We start from the raw sequence: 26,067 nt of genomic DNA on the forward strand, positions 1-26,067 counted from the left end.
ACCATATTGCAAATATCTTAGAAAGTAAGGACCCTACTGCAAAATAACTGGTGAGGAATTTATCTATTTTTGGCTACTGCAAAATATTTGAATTACAGTTCTATCCCATTCTTGAAGTTTCAAACACGTTATATTATTATTGTTGATGTGAACAATTTTAAGACGTGATATTTTTTGTGATGATTATTAATTATTGTTGATGTGAACAATTTTAGTGAATTCAGCAGCAATTTGAAAGGTTGACTATTCAGGAATTTTTGGATCTACACTTATTTTCAACCCCTAAAGCATTTCATCTCTTATTACACCCTTCTTCGTCTCACTTACTACACCTTTCCTCTCTGGGTGCTTAGGTATCCACTTTAAGCCTTCTTTCGTTTGGACCTCACCCTTAACTTTAAGGCTATGGCATCCTAAGAGTAATTAAATAATTTTACATTTGAACTATTGATTGTAACGGGCATTTAATCAGTAACTAAATCATAACAAAATTGAAAGCAGAACTAAATCAGTAATAGTATTTTTTTTAGCCTAAAATAAACCAGCAAGTATGGTGGGGAACTTCTATCACAAACAGACCAATCTTGATTGTAAACCAAATGCAACCACAGGTTAACAAGACAGCAAAGACAGTTAATTTACCCTAATTTTTGTCTTTAGGGATCAAACTGGATATTAGAAGTGGGAGCAATCTATCAGTCTGGACGGACGACTCTTTTCTTCTAAAAATTGATTTTATTGATCATAAAGTCCTCTTCTTGTGTAAAGAGCCTAATCTAATTTTGCCCATGAAGTTCAGAGTAAAGTGTAATAATGCAGCAAAAGACATGAAAATAAGTGAAGTACTTGGACAAGACGAGAGCTGGCTGATTCCAAATTGAATGCCATCGACACATCCAACAAATGCTACAGCAGAAACAAAACTTGTTTCTATAACCTAACGTTGGTGGGAGATCAATTTCAAACAAGTTTTGTACATTTGTTTGCGTTTGACTTACACAACCATATCAAGACATCTCCCGGAACCGAGCAAGTGCTTTCTTATGAATGAGAGTTTTGTAGCTGTCACCGGCCTGTATCTCGAGGCTCGGATCCACCTTTTTCAGATGACTCCCGAGTCCCGCCCTGCTATCCATGGCTTGTGCTTGGACTGGCTCCGTCATTCCACTTCCATCCTTACCTAGACCCTGGATGCAAAAAAATATTACCAGAGAACAATCCCAACGTCACAATGGTGATGGTATATACCAACATTTAATTTCCCAGCATTATCAAGTTCTACATTAACTCCAAAACAAACAAACAAAAAAAAAAAAAAAAAAAAAAAAAAAACAAAAAANAAAAAAAAAAAAAAAAAAAAAAAAAAAAAAAAAAAAAAAAAAAAAAAAAAAAAAAAAAAACCATTTGGAAGATAGAACAGAACAAGCAAAACGGAAAGAGACATCAAATGCCAAACGATACGAAACTAATACATTCGATCGATAATCTATAATTGGGAACCTCAAGTATGGAAGGAAAATAATTAGGCCTCTAGGAGGCATATGACAGAAGATTTAAGAACAAGAGAAAAATTACCGAGCCTTCATGCCAGCCCATGTTACGGAGCATCCTGTTGCCCACGTTATTTTCATCGATTGCTTTATCCGCCGTAATAACTTCAAAAGTGTTGAGATTTGCATCCCCACTTACTCGTCCTCCACCAACGCCAGGAGGAAAAGGCATTGAATCCAGAGAACCCTTTTTGACTGAAATATCTCGATCTTCAAAATTCACATATGATAAACAAAGAGGAGATCTCACATGTCAATATGAAAATTCTGAATAAAGCATCGGCTCATCAACCCAGTTAACAAACTCAGTCATCAAACAACAATCTGACAGATCCCAGCGCTAATCATGAAGAAAATGAATCTGAAAGTATCAAGTGCAATGATTCCAAATATAATTTGGTTTCAAGTAAACATTGTATAATCTTTAACCATAAGATGAATGTCTACACTATATACAGAAGCTAAAGTGATAGAATGGCTGAACTTACTCAAATCCCCAAACTCGAGGTTGGACCGATCATCCCCGATGAATGTTGATGAGCCATATAAACTTCTCCTTTCAGCAGCACGATCTCTGTAGGCAGTCTGTGGTTGTTCCCTACTTGCAGAAGCAGAAGGTTGTGGCATTTCAGAAAACCTTCTCTTTCCACTTGCAGAAGTTATAGGAGGTGTGTAAGAACCCAAAGCAGACGCATCTGTTCTGAAGGAACTTGTGGTAGAGGGAGTGGGAGTATCAACAGCCATCGATGAAGTTGAATTGGCAGCACCATCTTTTACAGTTGAAGGAAAGACCACACTGGAGGTTGTTGGATACAAACTATCTGATTTCACAATACCCCTCCCAGAACCTCTGATAACACCCATCAAAGTCCCCCCGGAGCTGTTACTCACAGGTCTTGGCTTAACCTGAGATTCAGAAAGAGAAGTTGAAGCAGCTCCCGAGTTGAATGAAGTGCTCTCCCTTGAGGTTTGAACATCAGCTTTTGGTTTACTCTTCATCGATTGTCCAACAGGGAAAGTCTTATCTTCAGTTGATGCTAATAATTGGTTGTCATCAAGTGCCACTCGGGTTGCCTGTCCTTCATGACTTCGTTGCTTCCACATTGTCAAAACATTACTCATCTTCTTTTTACTAGCCAGTAAACTACTTTTTGAAGCAAGCTTTATCTCTTTAGCCTTTTCTTTCTCCCTCTTCTCTGCAGCTATCGCTGCTGTTGCTGCAGCCTGGACAGCATCTGGCAATGAAGCAGCCTTCTCAACCGATGTAATGGTAGCTGCAGGCGCAGAAATCACTACTTTTTTATTACTTGACCCTTCTGATGTCTTCGGGAACTCACCATCTTTTCCAGCAGCAGAGCTCTCATTCTGATCAGTACAGGGGATATATTGCTGCTTTTGATGGTCATATGTGTACCAAATTCCCCTGTTACCGTCATAGTATAAGCCTGTGTGATAAATGTGAAAACTTAGTTTTGAACCTTAAGAATTAATAATATGTTATAGATCATTAAAAAAAGTACGCAAATATAACCCTCTATTAGTTAATCTCACATTTTTCTTAAGATTTGTGGCTATACAAAGAACTCTGGTGGGTTTAAGACTATTTTTATCAGAACAGGTTCTTNCACACGGGACAGATTACCATCTTCTCCTTTTTTTTTTTTTTTTTTCTTTTTTTCTTTTTTTTTCTTTTTTTAGCAGCTTATTACAAACTTAAGTTTGTTGCAAATTTCAACTATTTATGGTTCAATTTAGGCATTTATGAGCCCAGAACTTCGGCACCTGGTTGTGTGTGATTAGTAAATTTTGTCCTCTTAAACCCAATTTGCTCCTTNAAAAAAAAAAAAAAAAAAAAAAAAAAAAAAAAAAAAACCCTTGGAAAAAAACTGGTATTCGATTCTTGTTTCCAAAAAATTGATCTAGGGATAGAGTTTCAAGATAAACTTTCAAATCAAACTTCTCTAAGCTCCTTCAACTCTCTAATATAGCTCATTATTTCCTTCCAAATTCATTTGCCACCCAAACACCTTAAGCCAATACTCAACTTAATCCCAATTAATTGCAGTCCTTTCATCCTAGTGTCCTCTTTTCTGTAGGAAACAAGACTTCCAACCAACAAAAAAAACATGGGTACAGGAGGATGTTAAGACTTCCACTCAAAGGCCAAGAAGATTAAAAAAAAGAAATTAGCAAGCAAGCAAATAATGGCAAAAATATTATAAATAACAGACTCAAATTAGTTGCAATGGGATAAGGGTAAGCTCCATCAAGGGACATACCTGTATTTCCGTCATAGTAGAACCCAGAAGCAGCATCATAATAGTAACCTGATGCTTCATCCCACACAAAGCCAGATTGTGGAGCCGAACCATGACTTTGAATTGCCACCTCCTTACCTCCTAGTTCCTGGCCACCATTGGATTGTTTGTCATCTGGGTTGTATTCCTTTGGTGCCCATCCAACAGCATCATACTAAAAAACACATGAAAGAATAATCATGCACAAAATACCCTAGAAGTAAAGATAGTGCTAATTTGGATCCCGTTGATACCAAGACTTATGAATCACGTATCTACTAAATACTTGTTCGTATACGAAGGGTGCTTACAGCAGAAATTTGTTAGAAATAAAGATTTCAGACATCAACTTAACAGGAGAACGAAGAGGTAAACATTTTGCATAGCTCCCTCCTTCATCACCTCAAACTTATACTTGTTAAGAGTAATGCTTTTTTGTTATTTATAGCACCAAGACCAACATAAAAAATATTTAGTTCTAAATTATGCTTATTTGCATGTGGGTATACCTACTTCAATACTTGTGTATACTAATCCCTGGTTTTTTTATAAAAAAAAGTTAGATAATGCTAACTGCAACAGAAGTTACACCTAAAAGTAAGTCTAAAAAGGCAGATAAAATTGAAGTGTTCATGAAAATAATTTAAGGGGTGAAAAATAAAAATAGCTTCAAAATACCTGCTGAGCAAATGTCGCAGCCTCAATTGCAGCAGCTGCAAGGCTACTTGACTGTGAAGATCCAGATGGTCCTGATCCTTGACCAAGAATGCTCTTAGCATATGCTACTCGTAAAATTTGTCCATTCTTCTCGAGGGTTGTGCCATTTGTGGCATCAAGAGCTTTTGTAGCATCCTCCACCTACAAAAAAAATACAAATCTCATAACAAAATATAGCTTCTCTGTCTGTTTATGTGTGCTAAATTGATCTTTTCTCACATAAATAAAAAATAAAAATTAAGCAAGCAAAAATTGCAATAACACACAAATGTGATGAGACAGAGAGAGATTCCACTAAGCTAAGTACAGAGGCCCACTCCACTTATCTCCTTCATGCATCAGAAAACAGGTCACAACTTTTTTGGATAGGAAACAAAACACAATTATTAAGCACTACTTTGCTGGTTATAAGGATGGCAGCAATAATTTTGTCATCAATAATGTATTCCTGATTTTCAAGTATAGTAGACTGTAAAATCTCCCTCTGCAGAAATAAATCAATCTCCAGAAAACACGTTAAAATAATGTCACAAAGCACAGAGAAGGAGATGCATCAACATTTGGTACCATCAATTTTGTAGAAAAACAACAAAAAGTTCACATTACATATCCAACTAAAAAGCAAGCTTACCGAATGGAAATGAACAAATGCAAACCCTCTAGAAACATGAGTGAATTTGTCCCTAACCAAACGAAGGTCCTGCAAATATTTTTTAAAAAAGAAAATGTCATTATAACGTATAGTATTCACACTGTCATGACCTCGTAGAACTTGCAAAGATAACAAAGGCCAAAATACGCGAAATCCAAGTTAAGTTAAATGTGTTTATAGCTGGTTTAAGAGATATTTTGAACCAAATTCTATCGTCTAAGTTGAAAATTTGTCCAACTCCAATTAAGTGATTATTAGAAAAATGAAATTTCAACAATGTACCTTAATAGGAGCATGTTTAGAGAATTCATAGCGAAGCATTTCCTCATCCGCATTTTCATCCAATCCGCGAACAACCAAAACATGAGTTGGACCTACTTAAAATCAAATTCAGATAACTTCATCACAAGGGAATAAAATAGAAACAACCTGATGACAAACTATACACTGACCTGCTTCTTGTCCTTTCTTTCCTAAAGATGATTGATTAGACATATTAATATCTGCCGGTGGAGCATCATCAGTCCGAGGTTCATTACACTGCATAAAACAATTGTGGTTTTTTCAATATTAACACGTCTGTCCTTAAATGAACGAGATGTCCCTTTGCCCAAAATTAGAGATTCAAAGCTTCAGGATTTAGTCCAATACTTCATATATATAAATATTTATCCCACGGCTGCCATGTATAAAACCACTTTCACCAATTACAATAAAAAGATTTTTATTCTTATCAGACAATCACAGGGGCAAATTAAACAAGAAATCGAAAAACCAAGAAACATAAATAAGGTATGAACCACAAAAAACTTATTTCATATTAATTAACTCTATATTGACAACAAGAATCCTTAGCATTTACTTCCAAAAAAGATGAACCTACACTTCGCATATGTAATTTATAATAGAATCGAAGCAGTGGTCCACACACAAAGTTAAAATACTCCAGATCAACACAGGCAAAGACTAGAATATTGGGGGATACGGTTTGAGAGACCAATTTCCTAAGAATAATAGTGAGAGAATCCCAATCAGGAGGCATTAAGCATCCTCATGGAGAGATTAGTCAACTTTTTTATAATTATAGTTACTGAGATTGCTTATTCCATTTGGGAAGCTATATAGAATTATTATTTATGGTTTAGATTATAATGCTTCATCACTCAAATGAAATGAGCTTCTTGTTTCCACATATGTACATCAAACTACCAAGTACACAACCCATGTACCAGAAACATAGTTAAAGATCTCTACAATTGAAACAATTATCAAAAGTAGAAGAATATAGAAGAAATATTGGCAAAAACCTGAAAGCAAGATGTTCGCCTTGCAAAATTTACACAGCCACAGATTGTGCACATCCAATCAGATGGCATTGCCATATTCTTGCTAAAATAACCAGATCTCATAGTATTTTCTGCAGCAAAAGATCCTCCTGCACCCCCAGTTGGCTTACTACTGCAATACATAATAGATGAAATAAAAATAAGCTAGAGCAAAAAATAAATCATGGACTCGCTGAAGCCTACATTCAATAAAAATGACAATAAGACCTGAAAAAAAATTCAGAGAAGACTGATTCTCATAGAACCCAGTATTCTGAACTCCAGGCAAGTAAAAAATAAATAACGTAAAAGAAACCTAGACAATTAGACAAATGCTAGCCTTATCCAATTCAGTGATAAACTGAACAAACCTGTACTCAAAGAAAAGCTTCCTGCCATCAACAACTAGTCCATCATCACCAATCTTGTCCATCATTGTTTGTGCTGCTCCCTATTTCATCAATAAGAAAAATTATACATATCCACCCAGAAAATATAATATAATTAACCAATACAAAGTTTGAAAATTGTGGTTACCACTGAAGGGAAATCAATAAATGCAAAACCACGTGAAATGCCAGAATTGCGCTCTTTGATCACACGTACATGACGGAGGGGTCCCCATTCAGCCTATGATGAAGCACATTATAAAAATATTACAAAGTTTATAGCTACTATGTGAGCCACAAACATTTTAAATAAAATATCAAGCTTAATATTACAAGGATTTGGTAGAGATCTTCTTCAGTGGTTTTTTGAGAAAGACCCTTCACAACTACAGTGGCAGATGGAGCCTGCATGAAAATGTTAAAAATCACTCAGTTTTATTCTCTCATAAATAATGAGTAAACAGAATAGACCGAGACCAAGAAAGAATACCACTGAATAATGCTCACGGTCTCGTTTCTCTTCTCGATCTCTTCGCCTCTCAGACCTTTCATGGCGATCGTCATCATAACTATCCTCTCGATAATTTCGTCCATGGCTTCGACTTCGAGGAGATCTTGATCTAGAATGAGAATCACGCCCACGAGACTTAGACCTATCATGTCTTCTATGAGGACTTTGATCCCTATCCCAACTAGAACATCTCTTGTCACGTTCACGATCACGTGATTCCCTTCTTCTCCAGTTACCCTCTCTTCTACTACCCCTATCATAATCAGAATCATATCGATACCGTCCATGGTCATAATCCCTCTCATAACTATCATCTCTCTTTGGATGAGCCACATTAGACTTGTAGTCATAATCATCGTACGCATAATCATCACGCTCACGACTCCCAAACCGATCTAGCCTGTCAATTCCATGATCACGAAGATTACTAACACTACGATAACCATCACGAGATCTATCAAAATCCTGATATGTATCAATTTCATGTTCATTAAAAGCATCCAAGTCATGGTATGACTCGTTATATGGTCTTTCATATCGTCTTGATCCCCTATCAATAGGGTAGTCATCTTCATAACTTCGCCTCCTTGATTGAGACCAAAGGCCAGAAGCTGAAGGTGCTGGTGGGGCATAGTCTTCCCTATTGGCAATATCATGGTGAAAGGCATCTCTTGGATAACTGTTATCTCTTGTGTATCGTTCATCTAAAAACCTTCGTTCATCATATGCTCCGCCAACCCTGCAAAAATGATAAAAGAAATGGGATGGAAGAAACCTATGCAACTGAACAAGAACAAAAAGTAAACTTGGACAAAGCAACCTAATATGAACGAGAATCCGAGTAGAAGTACAAGAAAAAACTCACTTAATCACCCATTGGATATACATCGACGCAATTAAGATTTATGAACGAACAATTCTTCCCAAACATGTTAAAATATTCTTTCCAATGATGATGAAGAGTTATTACTCACCGGAAGTTTGGCTCGTGAACATTCCCATAACCCTCCAAAGCCTGTGGATTCAAGAGAATAAGCTATGTCAGCACAAATAGTCAAATGTTCTTATGAGGTTAGGCAAATCCAGTCCACATCCTCAATGCCCCAAGTCTTTCTCTCATTTTTTTCTTTAAAGATGAGATGCCGGAAAAGAAATGGACATTCACATAGCCCTAATAATTTCGGGAATTATCATCCATATAGGTGATTATTAAGGAGGAAACCACAATTACGCTGTTATTATCCCATCCTTGTTGAAGACCATAGCGCCCAGGATCCATTATCGCAGGAAAAGTGAGTCACGAATACACCCTGCAAAGCTCTGGATGTTGGATCAAAAGATTCAGGAGCACAATGTTCGAAAACCTTTCCTGTAATATACGCACCAAACAGACATAGTTATGCCATGACGAACCAACACTTAACAAGTCCCATGAATAGACCTTGGCCTCGTATCTAAATTGGAATCCTCATAAATATAATCCTTCCCAGAATTCAGAAGCATCAATCTTCCGATTCCCTTAACAAAAAAAGCGGACCTTAACATTAGAAACCATAGAGCTCACGCAGCAACAACATAACTCAGTTGCCAAACTCAATCGCAAATACACCAACGCATTGAACATAATGTTTCAAGCGACCAACATGGCAAACGCCAAAGCAAACAGAAAAGGAAGAAATCCACAAAACATCGAAGAAACAATGACTAAATGACGTTATTTCCTACCAAAAGGCGCAGCGACACATGACGACACACGAAACATAACAAGTCTTCAACAACATTGAAAATTGCAATGAATTAGGAAATTCAACGTACATACAATGGAATTGGAAGACTGATTTGGATCGGATCGACTGAATTGAAGCTATCTCACTTTCTGTTCTTGCTCTTCTTCTTCTCGGTCTCTTCTAGGGTTTCTTCCGCCACAACCAGAATGCGTTAAAGCCCCGAAAGCATTCGACAAAAAAAAAATGCTTCCAGCTTTCACTACTCTCTTCGCCCGACTCATTACAGAAAAATATAAATTTGCCCTTCTCATTGATGATCGAAATATGTGGGCCGGGCTTCAAACTGTATATTCTGGGCCCAACTACCAGGCCCAGGCCCAGGCCCAATCTTGAATGTGTGTTTTCATAATTATAATCAAATTTTTAAAAAAAATCACACTTAATTTCTTTTTAAATTATATTTTAAGAAATTTCGTTTACTTAGTTATAATCTAGTTATTATTATTAAATATATTGTAAAAAAATTACTAATAAAATATAATTTATATTTTATTATAATTGTATTTAAAGCTATATTAATAGTTTTAAAATTGCTATTGGTTGAGGAAAGATATCAAAAGATTTAAAAAATAGTTTTAAAATTTTTAAATTATTTAAAAAAATATTTATATTCTTTAATATTTTTATTTTTTTTTAGAATATAAAAAACACCTCCAAATTTCTTAAAAAACTTTAAAAAAAAACACACATTTAAACTTTTTACGAGATTAATAATATTGTTACCTAAAATATTCATGAGTTTTTAAAAGTAAAATAAAAAAAAGATGATTTTTATCTGTATATTAACGGTAATAAATTTTTTATTATTTATTTATAAAATTAACGGTGCTAATGTTATTTCAAAATTTTATGATATTTATTTAAAATTTTAAGTATATTTTTAAATAAAATATTAAGGGTTTTTATCTAAAATTTATATAAATGTATTTTTTTTAAGACTTTTTTTAAATTAAAGATTATTATTGAATATTTTGTTTGAAAAAATAAAAAGTTTATTTTTTATTTATTAATTTAGTGTTCAAATTATGATTATTAAATCTAGGCCTAGCATGTGTCCCTTTTATGGGTCGGTAACCCATTAGTACCGGATCTCATGTGCTTACACGTCTGCCACGTGTGCTATTTAGGAGTACAATGTATCTCGTTATTGCGGTAAGGTGAATTTTTGATAACGTTATCTTCCGCTGATTGGGCTGCCTTGTCCACGTGTCATCTTCTTCCTACACTCTCACGCTTCTCCCTTTATCTTCATACCAATGGCATGCCATCACGCTTTTTTCCTTTTTCAGACAAATTATTCAATAAAGTCGCTAATTTATTTTTAATAATTATAGCGATATTCAAAAGATACAAACGAATGAATTTGATATAAGATAATAATTTAACATTATTTGATTATCAAGTTCAAAAAGACAGATTTTCGTGTTTAGAGAATTCTGCCCCTTTTCATAAAAATAAGGCCGACAAAGCGAATATGTAAAAATTGCCTTAGTTTGGATTGTTCCCTGCAACTCGGGAACATGAAGTTCAAAAAGACAAATTTGGATAGGGCTCAAGACGTAGTCGGGCGCTGCTGATACAGTACCAAGCTAGAGCGGTCTAATAAGGGAATTGCCGACTGGTTTGTGTAGAAGAAGTTGGACCCACAAACTTTAAATCTCCCATTGTAGCTACAATATCAAATGAACCCGAAATCTTACCGAGGAGTATGAGTTCGAAGAGCTTGAAGATATCGATATTTACTCGCTTATTGAATGGACGAAAATAAAAATGTAATATTTTTATTGGGCAAGCTACAATTTGACCCACACTCTCAGCCCCATTTTGAAACTGAGCGGCAACTTGCAGAAAAAGCAAAAACTGGACGGGCTCGACGCAGTTTGCGGACCATATTCTTCCAGCAACGATCAAGACTCCATTACAGCAACCATCCACCACCAAAACCCCGAAAAGCGCACAGTGGCCTCAACTCAAATGCGCCACAAAAAAACAAACAAAACAACACCCATTTCATTTCAATCGCCTTTTTATATTACAATCAATCTTCAAAGTTGAATCGAAACAGAGAGCTCCCTCCCTTGGCGGTTCGTTTCTCCTCCCTCCTCCATTGCTGTTCTTCAGCAATCGTAAGTGATTCTGCTGTTCTTGTGTTTTTTATTTTGGGGATTCGTTTCTGTTCATATTCTAGTCAAATTTCGAAGAAATCTGAGGATAATCACCATGTGAGTGTTAGGTGTTTGTTGGTCACGGAGTTTATTTTATGTCCACATAATCGGGTTCTTATATTAATTTATTGTACTCTGTTTTGGTTGTGCTTGTTTTTTAAACTATAAATTTTTGGACGAATTACAGGCGCGATACAAAAGAGAAACTAAGTGGGGAGCTTCCTCCGTGTCAAAGCATCGCTAGGAATTTCTTGGACGGTTCAATCGGATTTAACTTGCTTTTTCCACTTCATTTTCCAATTGGGTTTCTCGATTACTCTGCGATTCGTTATTTCTAGATTCGAATCAACGAGTGAGGAAGTGAAATTTTGAAAATCGATTGATATGTCTTTTGCTTCGTCGTTGGTTGTCTCTTCCAACGTCGAAATTTCCCCATCGAGCTTCGGATTTCTTGATTCAGTTCGAGATGGATCTCAAATTCCCGATTCTTCGAGATTCTTTTCCCGAAATCGAGCGGCGAAAATGATGAAAAAGAGACACAAATGGGGGAATTACTCTCACTCCTCACAATTGAAGTACCCAGTTATTGCTGCAAGTATGGTGGTGAATCCCGCCGGAGCAATGACCGTCTCGTCGGAGCAAAAGGTGTACGACGTGGTTATGAAACAGGCGGCTCTGGTGAAACGGCAGCTGAGGACAGCCGGAGAATTGGATGTGAAGCCGGATATTGTTCTTCCTGGGACTCTGAGCTTGTTGAATGAAGCTTATGATCGTTGTGGTGAAGTTTGTGCAGAGTATGCCAAAACATTCTATCTGGGTTAGCCTTTTTGTTATCATTTTTCTTACTAAAAATTTGTTACTTAAATTCTTGTCTGATTTCATGTCTTTTTGTTCTTCTTTTTAGGAACTATGCTGATGACTCCCGAGAGACAAAAGGCTATTTGGGCAATATATGGTAAGTGGTACTGAACTTTTATATTTGAATTTCCTTTGCTTGGCCTTTGTAGCTTTGATCGACATGATGTCGGTGTGCAATCTGTTTGGTTATAGAGCCGACTGTTATTTATAGCTTTTGTTATACATAGTAGAACTTTCTCTTGTTCTTTGTGTTCATCTAGATTGGGTGTGTGCGTTGTTGTGCGATCTTAACCTAATCTGTACTGAGTTTATCCTCGTTTGTTGTTGGCTTGAAGTGTGGTGTAGGAGGACAGATGAGCTTGTTGATGGGCCAAATGCTTCACACATAACACCATCAGCATTGGATAGATGGGAGGCAAGGCTGGAAGAGCTTTTCCAAGGGAGGCCTTTTGATATGCTGGACGCCGCTTTAGCCGATACCGTTACTAAGTTTCCTGTCGACATTCAGGTCAGCTATGGTTCGATCGACATCATAGCCATATATGAAATCTTGGTACCTCTAGTAGAGATGTTGTTTGGCTATGAAGTTGGATGAAGTCTAATACGTTTCGATTTTTGCAGCCGTTTAAAGATATGATCGAAGGGATGAGAACGGATCTAAGAAAGTCGAGATACACAAATTTCGACGAACTATATCTCTACTGTTATTATGTTGCTGGAACAGTTGGGTTGATGAGTGTTCCTGTGATGGGCATTGCACCTGACTCGCAAGCAAGCACAGAGAGTGTGTACAATGCTGCTTTGGCTTTAGGCATTGCTAACCAACTTACAAACATTCTCAGAGATGTTGGAGAAGAGTAAGTTCACTGCCCTTGTTGACTCTAGTGTAAAGTTTCCTAAGCTGGTTCATGTCTTAACTAATCTTAAGTCAGCTCGATAATCGTTAAGAACTTAGAGGGAACTAGTTCAAACCGTTACAACGACCTTAGACAATCAAACATAGTAGAGTCAGACAGCTCTCTCATGACATTAATAGTACACACACACTAGCTCAAACATTCACGGATAGGAGTGAAATCAACCTATAGTGTAAACCTAATGATAAGTAAAAAAGAACGTCGTAGAACAAGTCCAAACTCCATAACTGTAACGACCCAAGTCCACCGCTAGTAGATACTGTCATTTTTGGACTTTTCCTTTCGGGCTTCCTCTCGAGGCTTTAAAAGGGAAAGGTTTCCACACCCTTTGTTCTCCTTCCCAACTAATGTGGGATATCACAATAACGACCATAACCACTGTCGATTGAAGTGCATGAACAGGTGTATAAGACGTTTCCTTTAACGGGATTTATTTATGGTATGTAAAGTGCTAGAAGAGGAAGAATATACCTACCACAAGATGAGCTAGCACAGGCAGGAATTTCAGACGATGATATATTTGCTGGAAGAGTAACTGATAAATGGAGGAACTTCATGAAGAGTCAAATTAAACGAGCTCGAACGTTCTTCGATGAGGCCGAAAAAGGAGTGTTGGAGCTTAGTAACGCTAGCAGATGGCCGGTAAACAATCCATCGTTTCTTTTACTCTTCTTCTTTGTTTTGCTATCCATTTTTATCGAATTCTATTAGTCATTGTGCTTGAGTGGTAGCCATAATGTTTGTAGGTGTGGGCTTCATTGCTACTATATCGGCAAATATTGGACGAGATTGAAGCAAATGACTACAACAACTTCACGAAGAGGGCATATGTGAGCAAAGCCAAGAAAATGATGGCACTACCAATGGCTTATGCAAGGTCTCTCCTTGGCCCTTCATGAACTTGCTACGAAAATTTTGTATATTAACATGTTCTTAATTATATAATGCCTCCTTCATTAGTCAAACAAAGTTAGCCACAAAACTAATGGAAAAAAAGCTCAATACATGAGGTAAAGGAAAAGAGAATAGTTTGGGTCGAGGCCCTAATCAACCCCCTCAGCCTTGACACGCGACCAAGGTCGACCTCTTAAGGAACCATGTCGGTTCGTGACCGTTGAATCTGGTCTCGATTATGAATTATAAGAATCAAATTTATATAGTACTTGAGTCCACATGCATGATTCTGTGAGGTACACGAGTTATAAGGTGGGATTGAAAGGAATACAGTCAAAGGTTACGGTGTAGGAGCGAAGGAAAGTAGAATGAGTGTAACTTAGTTATTATTATTAATAGGGGCGTACATGGGTTGAACTTGAAATTTCGGGTTGATGACCCGAGCAACTTGAATAGAGTTCACAACCCAACCTAATTCTCTATTTTTCGATTTGGGTTGGATTTGTTGGGTTGTTCTTTTTTATTTTTATTTATAATTATTTAACAAAATCCTACTTATTATTAATAGCTAAAGTTTTAAAGTTCAAATATCAAACATTAACCTTAATTTTGGGTTGGTCGAATTGACCTGACCAAAAAATGTCAACCTGTAAATCAAATTAAATTTGTTAATTCTTTTAAAAAATTCAACCAAATTGAACCTTTATTGGACTTAGATAGTCAAAGTCGCTCGAATAACAATGGTCGTTAGATTCAAACATCTAACCTACTAAGTTGAGTATGACACATAAATCAATCAAGTAATGCTATATCATTCTTTACTATAGTTTTATTCAAAAAAATGAGCGGCTAATAAAAAGGAAAAAATCGGACCGTACACGTGGCATGATATAAAACGATAGATCTGTAAACCCTAAAAAGCAATTTTAGGGCTTGGAAGCGAACATTGCAGCCCCTCTGTTTCTATATATAAGCTTCTTAGCGCTTTATCTATCACACCAACAATCGTCTTCTTCATGCGGCCAATCTTCACTATGTAGCGTTAGGGTTTTGATTCGTAAGAGGTAAACCATTTTCTTTTCGTAGTGGACTTAATGGCGTTGGATACTGAGTACTGGCATCCGTTAGACTCTGTTTCATTATCGGTTGCTTTGTATTTTCCGGCGTGATAGCAGCTCTGTTTCTGTTAACTAAAGAGGCCTTCATGGCTTCCACACGAAGCCGGCCGTTGAGTTTCAGTTTCGTGCTTAAGGCCAATACTACTTGCTATGGATTTAATGTTGCCTTTTGCATTGTTTGATATGTATGATTATCAATCGTAGATGGAAATGATGACACTTTCCCCAAATGATCGACGCTGATTATACTGTGCTGGTGTGGTTACCACACTTGTCTGATCCATCTCATTCGATTTTGATTGAATTTGAATTTGTCTTGACGTTTCCATTCTACTTTTTAGTGTTCTTCGAAAGAAACTGCCATTTCTCTTTTAATAGTTAGCTTGCTAAGTTCTTTTTAGTACTTTTAGTTGATTTTATATGATTGTATTCAGTTGCTAAACTGAATAATTGCGATGAAGTTGGAATTGATGATACTTTCCCCAAATGATCGACGCTGATTATACTATGCTGGTGTATATATCACATTGCGTCTGATCCTTCTTCTTCGATCTTTTTTCAATTAAATTTTCCTTGTCTTATAGTCTTTCGATTCATCGAGTTTCATAGAATTTAATGCTTTATTTCTTATTGATATTTGATTGCATATGTTTTTATTTAGTGGCGTTAATTGAATTAATCTCTACTTTCAGTATTTGTTTTAAATGTTGTTCGAGATGTATGACTACCAATCGTAGATGGAAGTGATGACACTTTCCCCAAATGATCGACGCTGATTATTCTATGCTGGTGTGTTCATCACACTTTTGTCTGATCCATCTCCTTTGATCTTAACCATGAACTGGTTTTAATCAAATTACGTTTGTCCTAACTTCTGCATTTGACCTTTTTTTGGTTACTTTGAATCAAACTGTGATTGCTCTTTGGGCCGGTAGCTTCAGCCCAATCTTTGTGCTAGAACCCATTAACAATGCGTCCGAGCCTAACATTGGATCAAAATAGTCTCGACAATTTTGATCATTTAAAACACCATGTATTTTATTAAGTAAATTATAATACACGTGAACAACATTCATAGAATTTACTACAAAAATCAGTTACAACAAATGGTCATGAAACATATTTATATCTTTCCTCTAGGCCCATAACTTGTTTACGTTAACCATAGTCCCTTGAATCCTAGCACCTTCATATGAACTCCTATGGTTATTTATACCCTTTAGTTCTCATATATGTTAAAATTCTCAAATCAATATCATTTTATCTCGGATGATAATGACTTTTGATAGTTTGATTCAACAGGGCTGTATGGTTCAATTATTTTGTGTCAAATTATTATACCGTTTATTTAAAAATAAAAATTTTCATCAATAAAATATAAATAAAAAAACATATAATAAAAACAAAAGCAAAATTAATGAAAAATAATAGAAGAAAAAGAAAGTGATGTTTGATTAAAAAAGGGAAAATAAGGAACCAAGTGGAAAAATGAAAAAAATTGGAGATCAAATGGCGATAAGGGTGGAATGAATAGGAAAAGATTAATCCCTTTATCTATTATGGTTCCAATATTATTGTTGGGAAGGAATTTTTTAGGGCAAAAGAGTAAATTGCTTCTCCAACACATGGATTTTATATAATCTCTTGTTTCTCTTTTTTCATCTCAAAATCTTGAAATAAAACCCTAAACCCTAAATCACTTTCTGTCATTAAAGTTAAACTCCTTAGACTTCATTGTAAAAACTGCCACAAATTCACCATTGGAGATCAAAATCAAGAAAACTCCCAATAGAGACTTGTTTTGGCAAGGGAAGAGAAATTTGGGTGGTAGATTCACTCTAGAAAATTGAAGACTTATAAGCTACAATTATGACCTTTTTGTTTTGGTTGTACGAGGAGTCTTGGAATCTTGGAATTTCTGGAGAGATAAGTATGTGTTTTACGTTACTTTGAACGTCTTCATTTTGTTCAGAACTCGAGTGAAAATTTCCAAAATAATACGCGTCCAAGTTGTGTGCGTTATGTTACCAAAATTTAAAGAAAACGTTTGAACACACCTGTCGCCCAACGCATTGAGGAGCCTGGTGTAATCGACCAGCAACACATGGCAGAAAACGATGGGAAATATGTGTCTAGCCCTGGCAGTTGACACTTGTAAAGCACTCGGACCTAAGTCGACCTAAACTCGACTCAGTGCCCAACCGATCTTACTTGCGACTCGATCGACTATGTCTAACTCGCAACTGCGCAGAGGTTCCCGTGCGTGAAAATGTATGTAGCGATCCCTTAGTGCCAAATTCATCTATTCAACTTTTGTTTGCTAGTTTTTTGCTCAGATTTTGATACCAACTCAAATCTCATGTGAATTAGGACCCCAAGGGAATCTCAGAACTTTTGGAACCTTCTCTGATAAGATGATCAAGCTCACGAACGGGGTCAATGACCATTTGAATTTTCCTATGAGATAAGCCTGCATGCTAATAAACCACTAAGCCACTAATCCTAGGAAGTCAAACCAAGTGGTTTAGAAGATGGAAATAAATTAAAATAAGAAATAAGCATACTTAAAATCGATTAATTACGAAATTGCTTTAGGCTAAGGATATGATATTGCATGTACGTGAAAGGAGGAAGGAAATTTTGTGAAACATGCAGTCCGGGTGAAGATGGACGTTATCTCTCGTCGAACATGCGTGTTGATATCGCAAGGACTATTGCACGTTAACTCTAGTATACGATTGTGTGTATTTTCTTTCTTGTTGAGAATAGGAAGAAACATTGAGCTTAGACTAGGATGCTAGAGACTTATCTGGCTAGACAAAGTCTAGATCAAGATGCCTCCAGGAGATGGTGCATTTAGGGTCACGAAGGGCGGCCAACAGGCCCAGCCCCAGTGTTTGAGACCACGATGATTGTCAATTTTTGTGTTAGTATGGTCTTGTGGATACTTATTAGGTTATGGATGCAAATAGAGTCTCATAAGTAGATTGCTTACTGGGTATTCTTATACTCATCATTTCCAAAAAAAATTTCTTCAGGTGTATGATGTCACTGATCAAGGCACGAGGGTGCTTGGGAGACATGATGCCACAAAGGGGGCGACCCAGAGCGTCTATGAGTCTTGCACAATCATACATAGTCATATCATGCATTTTGTTACCCCCATTAACTTCTCTTATAAACTTCATATACTACATGAACATTTGTATTTTTTTGAAAATTTTCTTCTTAATTACTAAATTTTTTCGGTAAAATCTTTTTCCTTATTTCTTTTCTACGTGCTTTCCTCGTATAGTCTCTCGATCACACAATTGATTCAAAGTCTAGAATTTCAAGCGGTAACACACTTGGATGCGAGCAAACCCAAAGGAATGATTCCTCCTTCAAGAACACTAACATTAAAGATGGTAAAGAACAGTAGTAATACAACGACAACAAAACCGAGGGTGAAGAAAATTGAACCCTAAAACCCTTAATAGAAAACCAAAATTGAAACTAAAACCAAGTGAGAAGCATACTTACGAACAACTAATCTATAAACATTGTAGCCGAAGGTAAACGAAACAACAAACCCACAATGAGCTCAATGTGACCCAGTGAAGCTAAGTCTGAGCCAAAGTCAAATAAAAAACATAATGAATAGATTACCAAAGTGAGCATAACTACTCATTCTCTCAACGCCCACAAAGGTTCATATCCTCTTAAAAACTGCGTACACCCATAGAATATACTTCACACCATAGAATATACTTTCTCACACCATAGAATATACTTTCTTCAATTATATATATATACATAAAACACGCCGAGACAAATTAATATACAATTTTTTTAAAAGAAGTCATAGTAAGTTTTAGGAGATAAAAAAACATTCAAAATTTTTAAATGTTACGAGAAGATTCCCACAACCCTCAAGTCATAGTAGGTTCACGAGACGACATTCCAATTTTTTAAATTAATCGCTCAAGATCGGAAGTGCCACTTGTTTTTGTCGTATTCGTGTTATTCTTAAAACGAGAATATTAACTTTGAACCTTGCACCCCATTCCTTTTCTTCTCCTTATATCCTCCATTTGTCACCGTGTAGAACTGGCAACACATGTACTTCTTGATGTGAGAATAAACTTGAAAACAATATCAATAGTGGGTTCTTTTCAAACCCTATCTTACATAGATGCTTATAACAGAAAGTTCGGTATTATCGATAGACCTAATTGAATTAGGTAAACATCACTCGATATATTTTTCAGTTCCTTATAATCAACTCGAGACGAACATAGAAATAATTATTGTATTTTTTATGTTATAAATAAAGATCGTAAAAATTATTTATAAGACATTTTAATCGATCAAAAATCAAGAAGATCAGTAGATTTGAACGTGTTGAAAGGCTCGTTTATTTTGAACCATTTGATGGGAATACAATTGGTGGGTTGGCAAAGGACACTAAATCATGGAATAAAGAATAAGCTTTTAAGTAGCTTAGGCATGTTCAAAAAGTAATGTTGGTTTAGAAATTGATTCCAACCCCTTAACAAAAAGACACAATAATTCAAAAGTAAGGTAGGTAATTTAGGAATGTTCTCGGTGTTTGGCGCTTAATTTTCAAGCGTTCTATCTAAATCACAAATCATCGAACAACAATGATTAGATAAGAGTGTTTATGGGTTGAGTTCGATTTGATTGAGACATTTTTTAGTGTGTTTGGCTTATGGGTTGAGTTTGATCTGATCGAACGAGAGTGATCCTAAGAATATCTTAGTTAAAAAAGGTTTGAAAGAGTTGATAGTTACTATATATATATATCAACAAGATGCACCTTTCTTTTTAATAACTTAGTCATAGAAACTTCAATCTAAACTGTACAGATTGGATTGAGATTATCGATCTAAATTGATAAACGTTGAGAGTATTAATCTAAATTGATAAACGTTGCAACGTTCGTCAATTTTTTTTGGGTCATCTAATTTTGTAAATAGCCCGAGTTTTGATTTGTGTTTGTAGCTTAACGTTCATGCACTACGTCTAAATCTCATCGGACAATAGTTGACTTCGTAAGTCAGACAAAAGCATACTAAAAATGAACTTAGGAGGTGAGTAATTAAATACCAAATCTTGATTCATTTACATTTGGATAAAGTTGATGAGTTTTTTTTGGATCAATAAATTTTTTAAACGCCCCTAGTTTGGTTTGTGTTCGTAGATTTATTTTCAAAAGCTCGACCTAAATCACAACCACAGAATAGTAAAAAAATGACAAAACATATTAAAAAACGTCACGTGTTAGTTTATGAGAATAATCTTCACTCTTAGAAGCAATTCAAGATAAGTAAGTAACGTGACCATGTTCATTTATTTGATAACCCAACCAAAACTGTAACAGTTTAAGCCTACCGCTAGTAGATATTGTCTGCTTTGACCCATTACATATCATCGTCAACCACGGTTTTAAAACGAGTCTGCTAGGGAGAAGTTTCCACACTTTTATAAATAATGGTTCGTTCCCTTCTCCAATCGGTAGGAGAGGGAAACAAAACATTCCTTATAAAGATATGTAAATTTCTCTCCAACAGACACGTTTGAAGGATTCTTATCTAAATCACCGATAAACGATAGTTGACTCGTCGATAATGTTAAAGTGATTAGCATTAAGCAAATGTAAGAAGCTCCAAATCGAATCAGCTAGCGATTACTCATATCTTTACATGGAAAGGACAATGAATTACCAAAGTTATGAAACAAAACCAAACCAAACCAAACCAGTTTTGTTTTTGTGTTCCAACAAGTTCATCTCACCCACAGATTCGTTTTCCTTTTTCCAATAATGTTCTTTCTTTTCCAATCTTTTAAAGCTCCATCTACACATCAAATTCCCTAAGCCATTGGCCAACCAAAACCAAACCCATTTGGCCTACCTCTCCTATAAATGCCCCATTGTGTTCAACCATTGCATAATGCACTTGTGAGAGAAGAAACAGCTATACAATATGGGTTCAATTGTAAACAATGGTGCTGCCAAGAGGCCTGAGTTGATAGCTCATGGCATGCCAGAGGCACTCAAGCTGAACCATAGCTCTATGAAGAGATGCTTTGGTAAGCTTGTTGAGAAGGGGAATAGGAGCTTGAAGCTCAAGCAATTGATGGAGGAAATGGAGCATGTGGAGGGTGTTCTTGGCCATATTTTCGCATCTACTCAGGTTCTTCTAATCTCTCTCTCTCTCTCTCTCTCTCTCCCGGGATTGACCTGCGTGACTCACAATCTTATACCGTTGAATATACTGACTCTCGTAGCTATGCTTTGGGCTTTCCCAAAAGGCCTCGTACCAATAAAGATAGTATTCCTCACTTGTAAATCCATGATCAAATGTGAGACTCACCCCAATAATCCTCTAACCCATACGAAAGAGAATTCAATAATTTTCTTTCTCGAACATATTGTTCTTCTCTCTATTTTGTCTTTTCATTGTCTCCTCGTAACTTTTTATGTTATGTTTTCCTTACTTATGTAGGAGGCAATTGTGACTCCTCCGTATGTTGCTTTTGCTGTTCGACCAGAACCTGGGCGTTGGGAGTTTGTTCGAGTTAGTGCGCTCGATCTCTCGGTCAAATCTCTCACTTCTACTGAATTTATCAAATTAAAAGAGATTATTTATGACAAAGAATGGTAATAATATGTTTTTTTTTTTTAAAAATATATTTTGTTTTATAAAAAAAATGTGTAATTAGTTTCCATAAATGGATAATCCTTTAGGGCAAATGATGAACATGCATTGGAAGTTGATTTTGGAGCCATTGAATTCACAACTCCTCACTTAACCATTCCCTCCTCAATTGGAGAAGGTCTTAGCTACACTACAAAGTTTCTAACATCAAACCTAAGTGGCAAATTGGAGAATGCACAACCGCTCGTCGATTACTTGTTATCCCTCGAGTATCAAGGAGTGGTATGATTCAAACCTTTGATCTTCAGGTCGAGAATATATGTTTTAACTAGCTAAGCTATGTTCGAGTTTAACCGTTACTTTTTTTGTCACAGAAACTTATGTTAAACGAGACTCTAAACACAGCTTCCAAGCTTCAAACGACATTGATTCTTGCAGATATTTTCCTTTCTACACTTCCTCCCGACACCCCTTACGAAAACTTCCACCTTAGGTGAGAAACCCTAATATTGCTTTCGATTTTATTGAGTATAGTAATAATTTAGCATGACCCGTCATTTTCATTCATAATCATAATCGTAATCGGAATCGGAATCGGAATCGTAATAATCTTTTCCAACTTTTGTGGAATCAGATTGAAGGAGTGGGGTTTTGAGAAAGGATGGGGAGACTGTGCTGGAAGAGTAAAGGAAACCATGAGATGTCTGTCTGACATACTCCAAGCCTATGATCCAACACAAATGGCAAAGTTCTTCAGCTGGCTTCCCACCATTTTCAACATTGTCATCTTGTCTCCTCATGGATACTTTGGACAAGCTGATGTTCTTGGTCTACCCGACACCGGAGGCCAGGTACGAGTTTTCGTCAATCGAGAAGAAATCAAATGAAAACAAGAACGTAACGAAAACGATCTCGAATCGTAACCAAAACAGACTTTGACATATGCTACAAACAACCTCAAATGTTTTTGTTTGTTTTAAGGTGATGTTTTTTTTTTGTGGTTCTTTAAGGTTGTCTACATTCTTGATCAAGTTAAAGCTATGGAAGAAGAACTTCTTCTCAGAATTAAGCAACAAGGCCTCAATTTCAAGCCTCAAATCATCATCGTAAGTTCTTCAACTTCGAGTCGAACTCGAGAGATATCTACTTCGATTCCATATTAAATCATCAAGTCGAATACGCAGATAACAAGACTTATTCCAGACGCCAAGGGAACCAAATGCAACCAAGAAATCGAACCAGTCCTTGGGACTAATTACTCTAAGATTGTAAGGGTACCCTTTAGAACCGAAAAGGGCGTCCTTCGTCGTTGGGTTTCTCGTTTCGACATCTATCCTTTCCTCGAGAGATTTGCTCAAGTAAGTTCTAAACATAATTTGGATCGACATTATTTTGACGTCGTAGAATTATCATCGATCAAACGGGTTTGTGACATCGTGTTCTAACATCGTCGTGTCGTAATCTTACGTTAGGATGCCACTGCCAAGATATTAGATCTCATGGGAGCAAAGCCAGATCTAATCATTGGAAACTATACAGATGGGAATCTTGTGGCATCCCTCATGGCTAGCAAGCTAGGCATAACCCAAGTATTGTGTTCTTCATATTGTCTTAGATATGTTCTTAACAAATAGATATCAATTGTGACACAAAATTGATGAAAACAGGCAACAATTGCACATGCCTTGGAGAAGACTAAATATGAAGATTCAGATCTTAAATGGAAGGAATTGGACTCAAAGTATCACTTTTCATGCCAATTTACAGCTGATATTCTTGCAATGAATGCCACTGATTTTGTGATTGCAAGCACATTCCAAGAGATTGCAGGAAGGTTCGAAAAAAACCCGAGTATAGTTTAGTAGTACGGTGAACTCGAGCATAGTTTAGTAGCTAAGATGAAAATGGTTTATGGTTTGCAGTAAGAAGAAGCCAGGGCAATATGAAAGCCACGAGGCGTTTACGCTTCCGGGGCTGTACCGAGTGGTTTCGGGCATCAACGTGTTCGATCCAAAGTTCAACATTGCAGCACCAGGGGCTGATCAGTCAGTGTATTTCCCTTACATGGCTAAGGAACGATTCACATCGTTTCAACCAGCAATTGAGGAACTTCTTTTCAGTAATGTTGAGAATGATGTGCATATGTGAGTGTTTGATTGAAATATTTGGGATGTGTTTTGTAAGTTTTGCATATGAACACTGCTTTGTTTTTTGATGAAACAGAGGATATCTAGCAGAGAAGAAAAAACCGATCATATTTACGATGGCACGGTTCGATGTCGTGAAGAACATCACGGGATTGGTTGAATGGTTTGGGAAGAATGAGAAGCTGAGAAATTTGGTGAATCTTGTTGTGGTTGGGGGATTCTTTGATCCTTCCAAATCAAAGGACAGAGAAGAAATGGCAGAGATAAGAAAGATGCATGAATTGATTGACAAATACCAACTCAAAGGGCAGATCAGATGGATAGCAGCACAGACTGATCGACGTCGTAACGGAGAACTCTACCGATGCATCGCCGACACGAAAGGAGCCTTTGTGCAGCCTGCTCTATATGAAGCTTTTGGTCTCACAGTGATTGAGGCAATGAACTCTGGCTTACCAACCTTTGCTACCAATCAAGGAGGTCCAGCTGAGATCATAGTTGATGGCATCTCAGGCTTCCATATCGATCCAAACAACGGCGCTGAATCGAGCAAAAAGATCGCTAACTTCTTCGAAAACTGCAAGAACGATCACGCCTACTGGACCAAAATTTCGAACGGCGGCTTGAAACGTATCGATGAATGGTAACTTCTCTCCAACCTACCTATGTTACATTGTTGAACTTAATACAAAACTCTAATCATCTTCTCATGTCTTGTCTTTGGCAGCTACACTTGGAAAATCTATGCAAACAAGGTTCTTAACATGGGTAGCACTTACACTTTTTGGAACCAATTGAACAACCACCAAAAGCAAGCTAAGCAAAGATACATCCAAATGTTTTATAATCTTCTTTACAAGAATTTGGTATGTTTCTCCTACAATTTCCCTCAAATCCTTAAGATATCGAACCCCTTTTCATCGTTACATCGTTTTCCATTCGTTTCTCAGGTGAAGACCGTGCCGGTCGCTGTCGACGACTCGGCTTAGCCATCACAAGAGTATGCAACCCAACAAACATGACAAGCTTATGCAAGAAAACTTTGTTTCAAGAATGTTGCCTTTTCAACACAGTTTGTAATTTCAAGCAGTCATATATATTATGATTGGAATGTTTCCCTTTTCCCTTGTTGAAATTGAATAAAGGTTGTGTTCATCTTGAGTTGAACACCAATGGAGATTCTTGTGTTCATGTCACAATGATATTTAATATTAATCTCTTAAGAACATGTTCTATTAAAAGTTAAAGGATTGTTCAATGTAATAAGAACATTTGTATGAACATGATTAGCAATCCCTTTGGTTATATGCTTGTTCCTTGTGACTTCGCATCTTAGAAAGAATCTCACTTTTTCACATTCCTGCCTAAAGGATAGAACTTATTCCTTACACCTTATCCTAAGGGGTTTTTTGGAAAATAAATTGACATGTTTTCACCACTTTTGACTCAAGATTTGAAAGGAATTTGCAATGTTTGTGACTTAGATATTATACGCGATTAATTTACGTGTTATGGTTGATTTTGTACAATAGGATCTAAACCGAAGAGATATAAGACAACTAAGGGTCAAATGGAGACTCGTGGGTTGGGCTAAAGTAAAGAGCCTACTAGGCCAAGAGGCTCGAAAGCTCATCTAAGACCGGTTAGACCTGACTTGATCCAAGCCATGGTGAGCACATGTGGGCGTGCACTTTACACACCCACGACCCGATGAGTTATGAAAGGAGTCCACGTTCGACTCTCTTAACCCTTTTTCGAAGAGGAAGGAAACTCTAGGTCAACCCACATATAAGTAGTTATGAAAACGTCATTGAAGGTATCTAAACCACATTCTCAAATTCTTAAACTTGTTATACTTTTAACTATTTGGCTTATTTTTCCAAAATATAAATCTACTTTTGAATCAGATCTAGTTTCGTTTGTGAGGATCGAGAGTGTTCATCAAGAAACTTGCACACCCACGTGGAGGATGAACAAGAAGATGATGGTGTGAGATCTCACACCGGTTGGAGAAGAGAACGAAACACCCTTTATAAGAGTGTAGAAATCTTTTCCTATCAGAAGCATTTTAAAAACCT

At 36.6% G+C, this 26,067-nt stretch overlaps 3 protein-coding genes, 1 long non-coding RNA gene and 3 other non-coding genes across 12 annotated transcripts; 6 read left to right on the forward strand and 1 right to left on the reverse strand.

Annotated features, from left to right (window-relative positions):
* Positions 1-723: 723 nt before the first annotated feature.
* On the reverse strand, positions 724-9,433 carry LOC111790440 (SUPPRESSOR OF ABI3-5). 6 transcript variants are annotated; one of them, XM_023671369.1, is made up of 17 exons: positions 9,261-9,433; positions 8,826-8,959; positions 8,673-8,751; positions 8,416-8,456; positions 7,421-8,180; positions 7,264-7,335; positions 7,079-7,171; positions 6,913-6,992; positions 6,524-6,674; positions 5,669-5,756; positions 5,499-5,590; positions 5,196-5,264; positions 4,526-4,705; positions 3,830-4,022; positions 2,039-2,995; positions 1,576-1,760; positions 724-1,187 (listed from the first exon to the last, which is right to left on the reverse strand). In XM_023671369.1, exons 3-17 carry the CDS (start codon positions 8,718-8,720, stop codon positions 1,008-1,010), a joined length of 3,189 nt encoding a protein of 1,062 aa, XP_023527137.1. In that variant the 5' UTR covers positions 8,721-8,751; positions 8,826-8,959; positions 9,261-9,433; the 3' UTR covers positions 724-1,007. The 6 variants fall into 6 exon arrangements, with proteins under 6 accessions (XP_023527137.1, XP_023527103.1, XP_023527111.1 ...); XM_023671335.1 differs by lacking the exon at positions 8,826-8,959 and having other exon boundaries at positions 8,673-8,810; XM_023671343.1 differs by having other exon boundaries at positions 8,673-8,959.
* A 1,440-nt stretch (positions 9,434-10,873) lies between these two features.
* Positions 10,874-14,133, forward strand: LOC111804725 (phytoene synthase, chloroplastic-like). Its single transcript, XM_023689496.1, has 7 exons — positions 10,874-11,354; positions 11,581-12,210; positions 12,298-12,348; positions 12,587-12,759; positions 12,873-13,108; positions 13,618-13,810; positions 13,915-14,133. Exons 2-7 carry the CDS (start codon positions 11,778-11,780, stop codon positions 14,065-14,067), a joined length of 1,239 nt encoding a protein of 412 aa, XP_023545264.1. The 5' UTR covers positions 10,874-11,354; positions 11,581-11,777; the 3' UTR covers positions 14,068-14,133.
* A 613-nt stretch (positions 14,134-14,746) lies between these two features.
* LOC111789403 lies at positions 14,747-16,148 on the forward strand. Its single transcript, XR_002814335.1, has 2 exons — positions 14,747-15,126; positions 15,873-16,148. It is a non-coding gene; the product is annotated as an uncharacterized LOC111789403 (long non-coding RNA).
* Positions 15,385-15,464, forward strand: LOC111782948. Its single transcript, XR_002813242.1, has one exon. It is a non-coding gene; the product is annotated as a small nucleolar RNA Z103 (small nucleolar RNA).
* LOC111782959 lies at positions 15,642-15,742 on the forward strand. Its single transcript, XR_002813245.1, has one exon. It is a non-coding gene; the product is annotated as a small nucleolar RNA Z103 (small nucleolar RNA).
* LOC111782955 lies at positions 15,918-15,999 on the forward strand. The gene has a single exon (XR_002813243.1). It is a non-coding gene; the product is annotated as a small nucleolar RNA Z103 (small nucleolar RNA).
* A 4,916-nt stretch (positions 16,149-21,064) lies between the features above and the next one.
* Positions 21,065-25,185, forward strand: LOC111803958 (sucrose synthase 5-like). The gene is made up of 13 exons (XM_023688584.1): positions 21,065-21,377; positions 21,690-21,844; positions 21,932-22,124; positions 22,217-22,335; positions 22,477-22,693; positions 22,853-22,948; positions 23,027-23,200; positions 23,315-23,431; positions 23,510-23,676; positions 23,765-23,986; positions 24,066-24,632; positions 24,717-24,855; positions 24,940-25,185. Exons 1-13 carry the CDS (start codon positions 21,168-21,170, stop codon positions 24,976-24,978), a joined length of 2,415 nt encoding a protein of 804 aa, XP_023544352.1. The 5' UTR covers positions 21,065-21,167; the 3' UTR covers positions 24,979-25,185.
* The last annotated feature ends 882 nt before the right edge of the window (positions 25,186-26,067 follow it).

Source organism: Cucurbita pepo, chromosome LG01 (assembly GCF_002806865.2).
Source record: "Cucurbita pepo subsp. pepo cultivar mu-cu-16 chromosome LG01, ASM280686v2, whole genome shotgun sequence".
Lineage (NCBI taxonomy): Eukaryota > Viridiplantae > Streptophyta > Magnoliopsida > Cucurbitales > Cucurbitaceae > Cucurbita > Cucurbita pepo.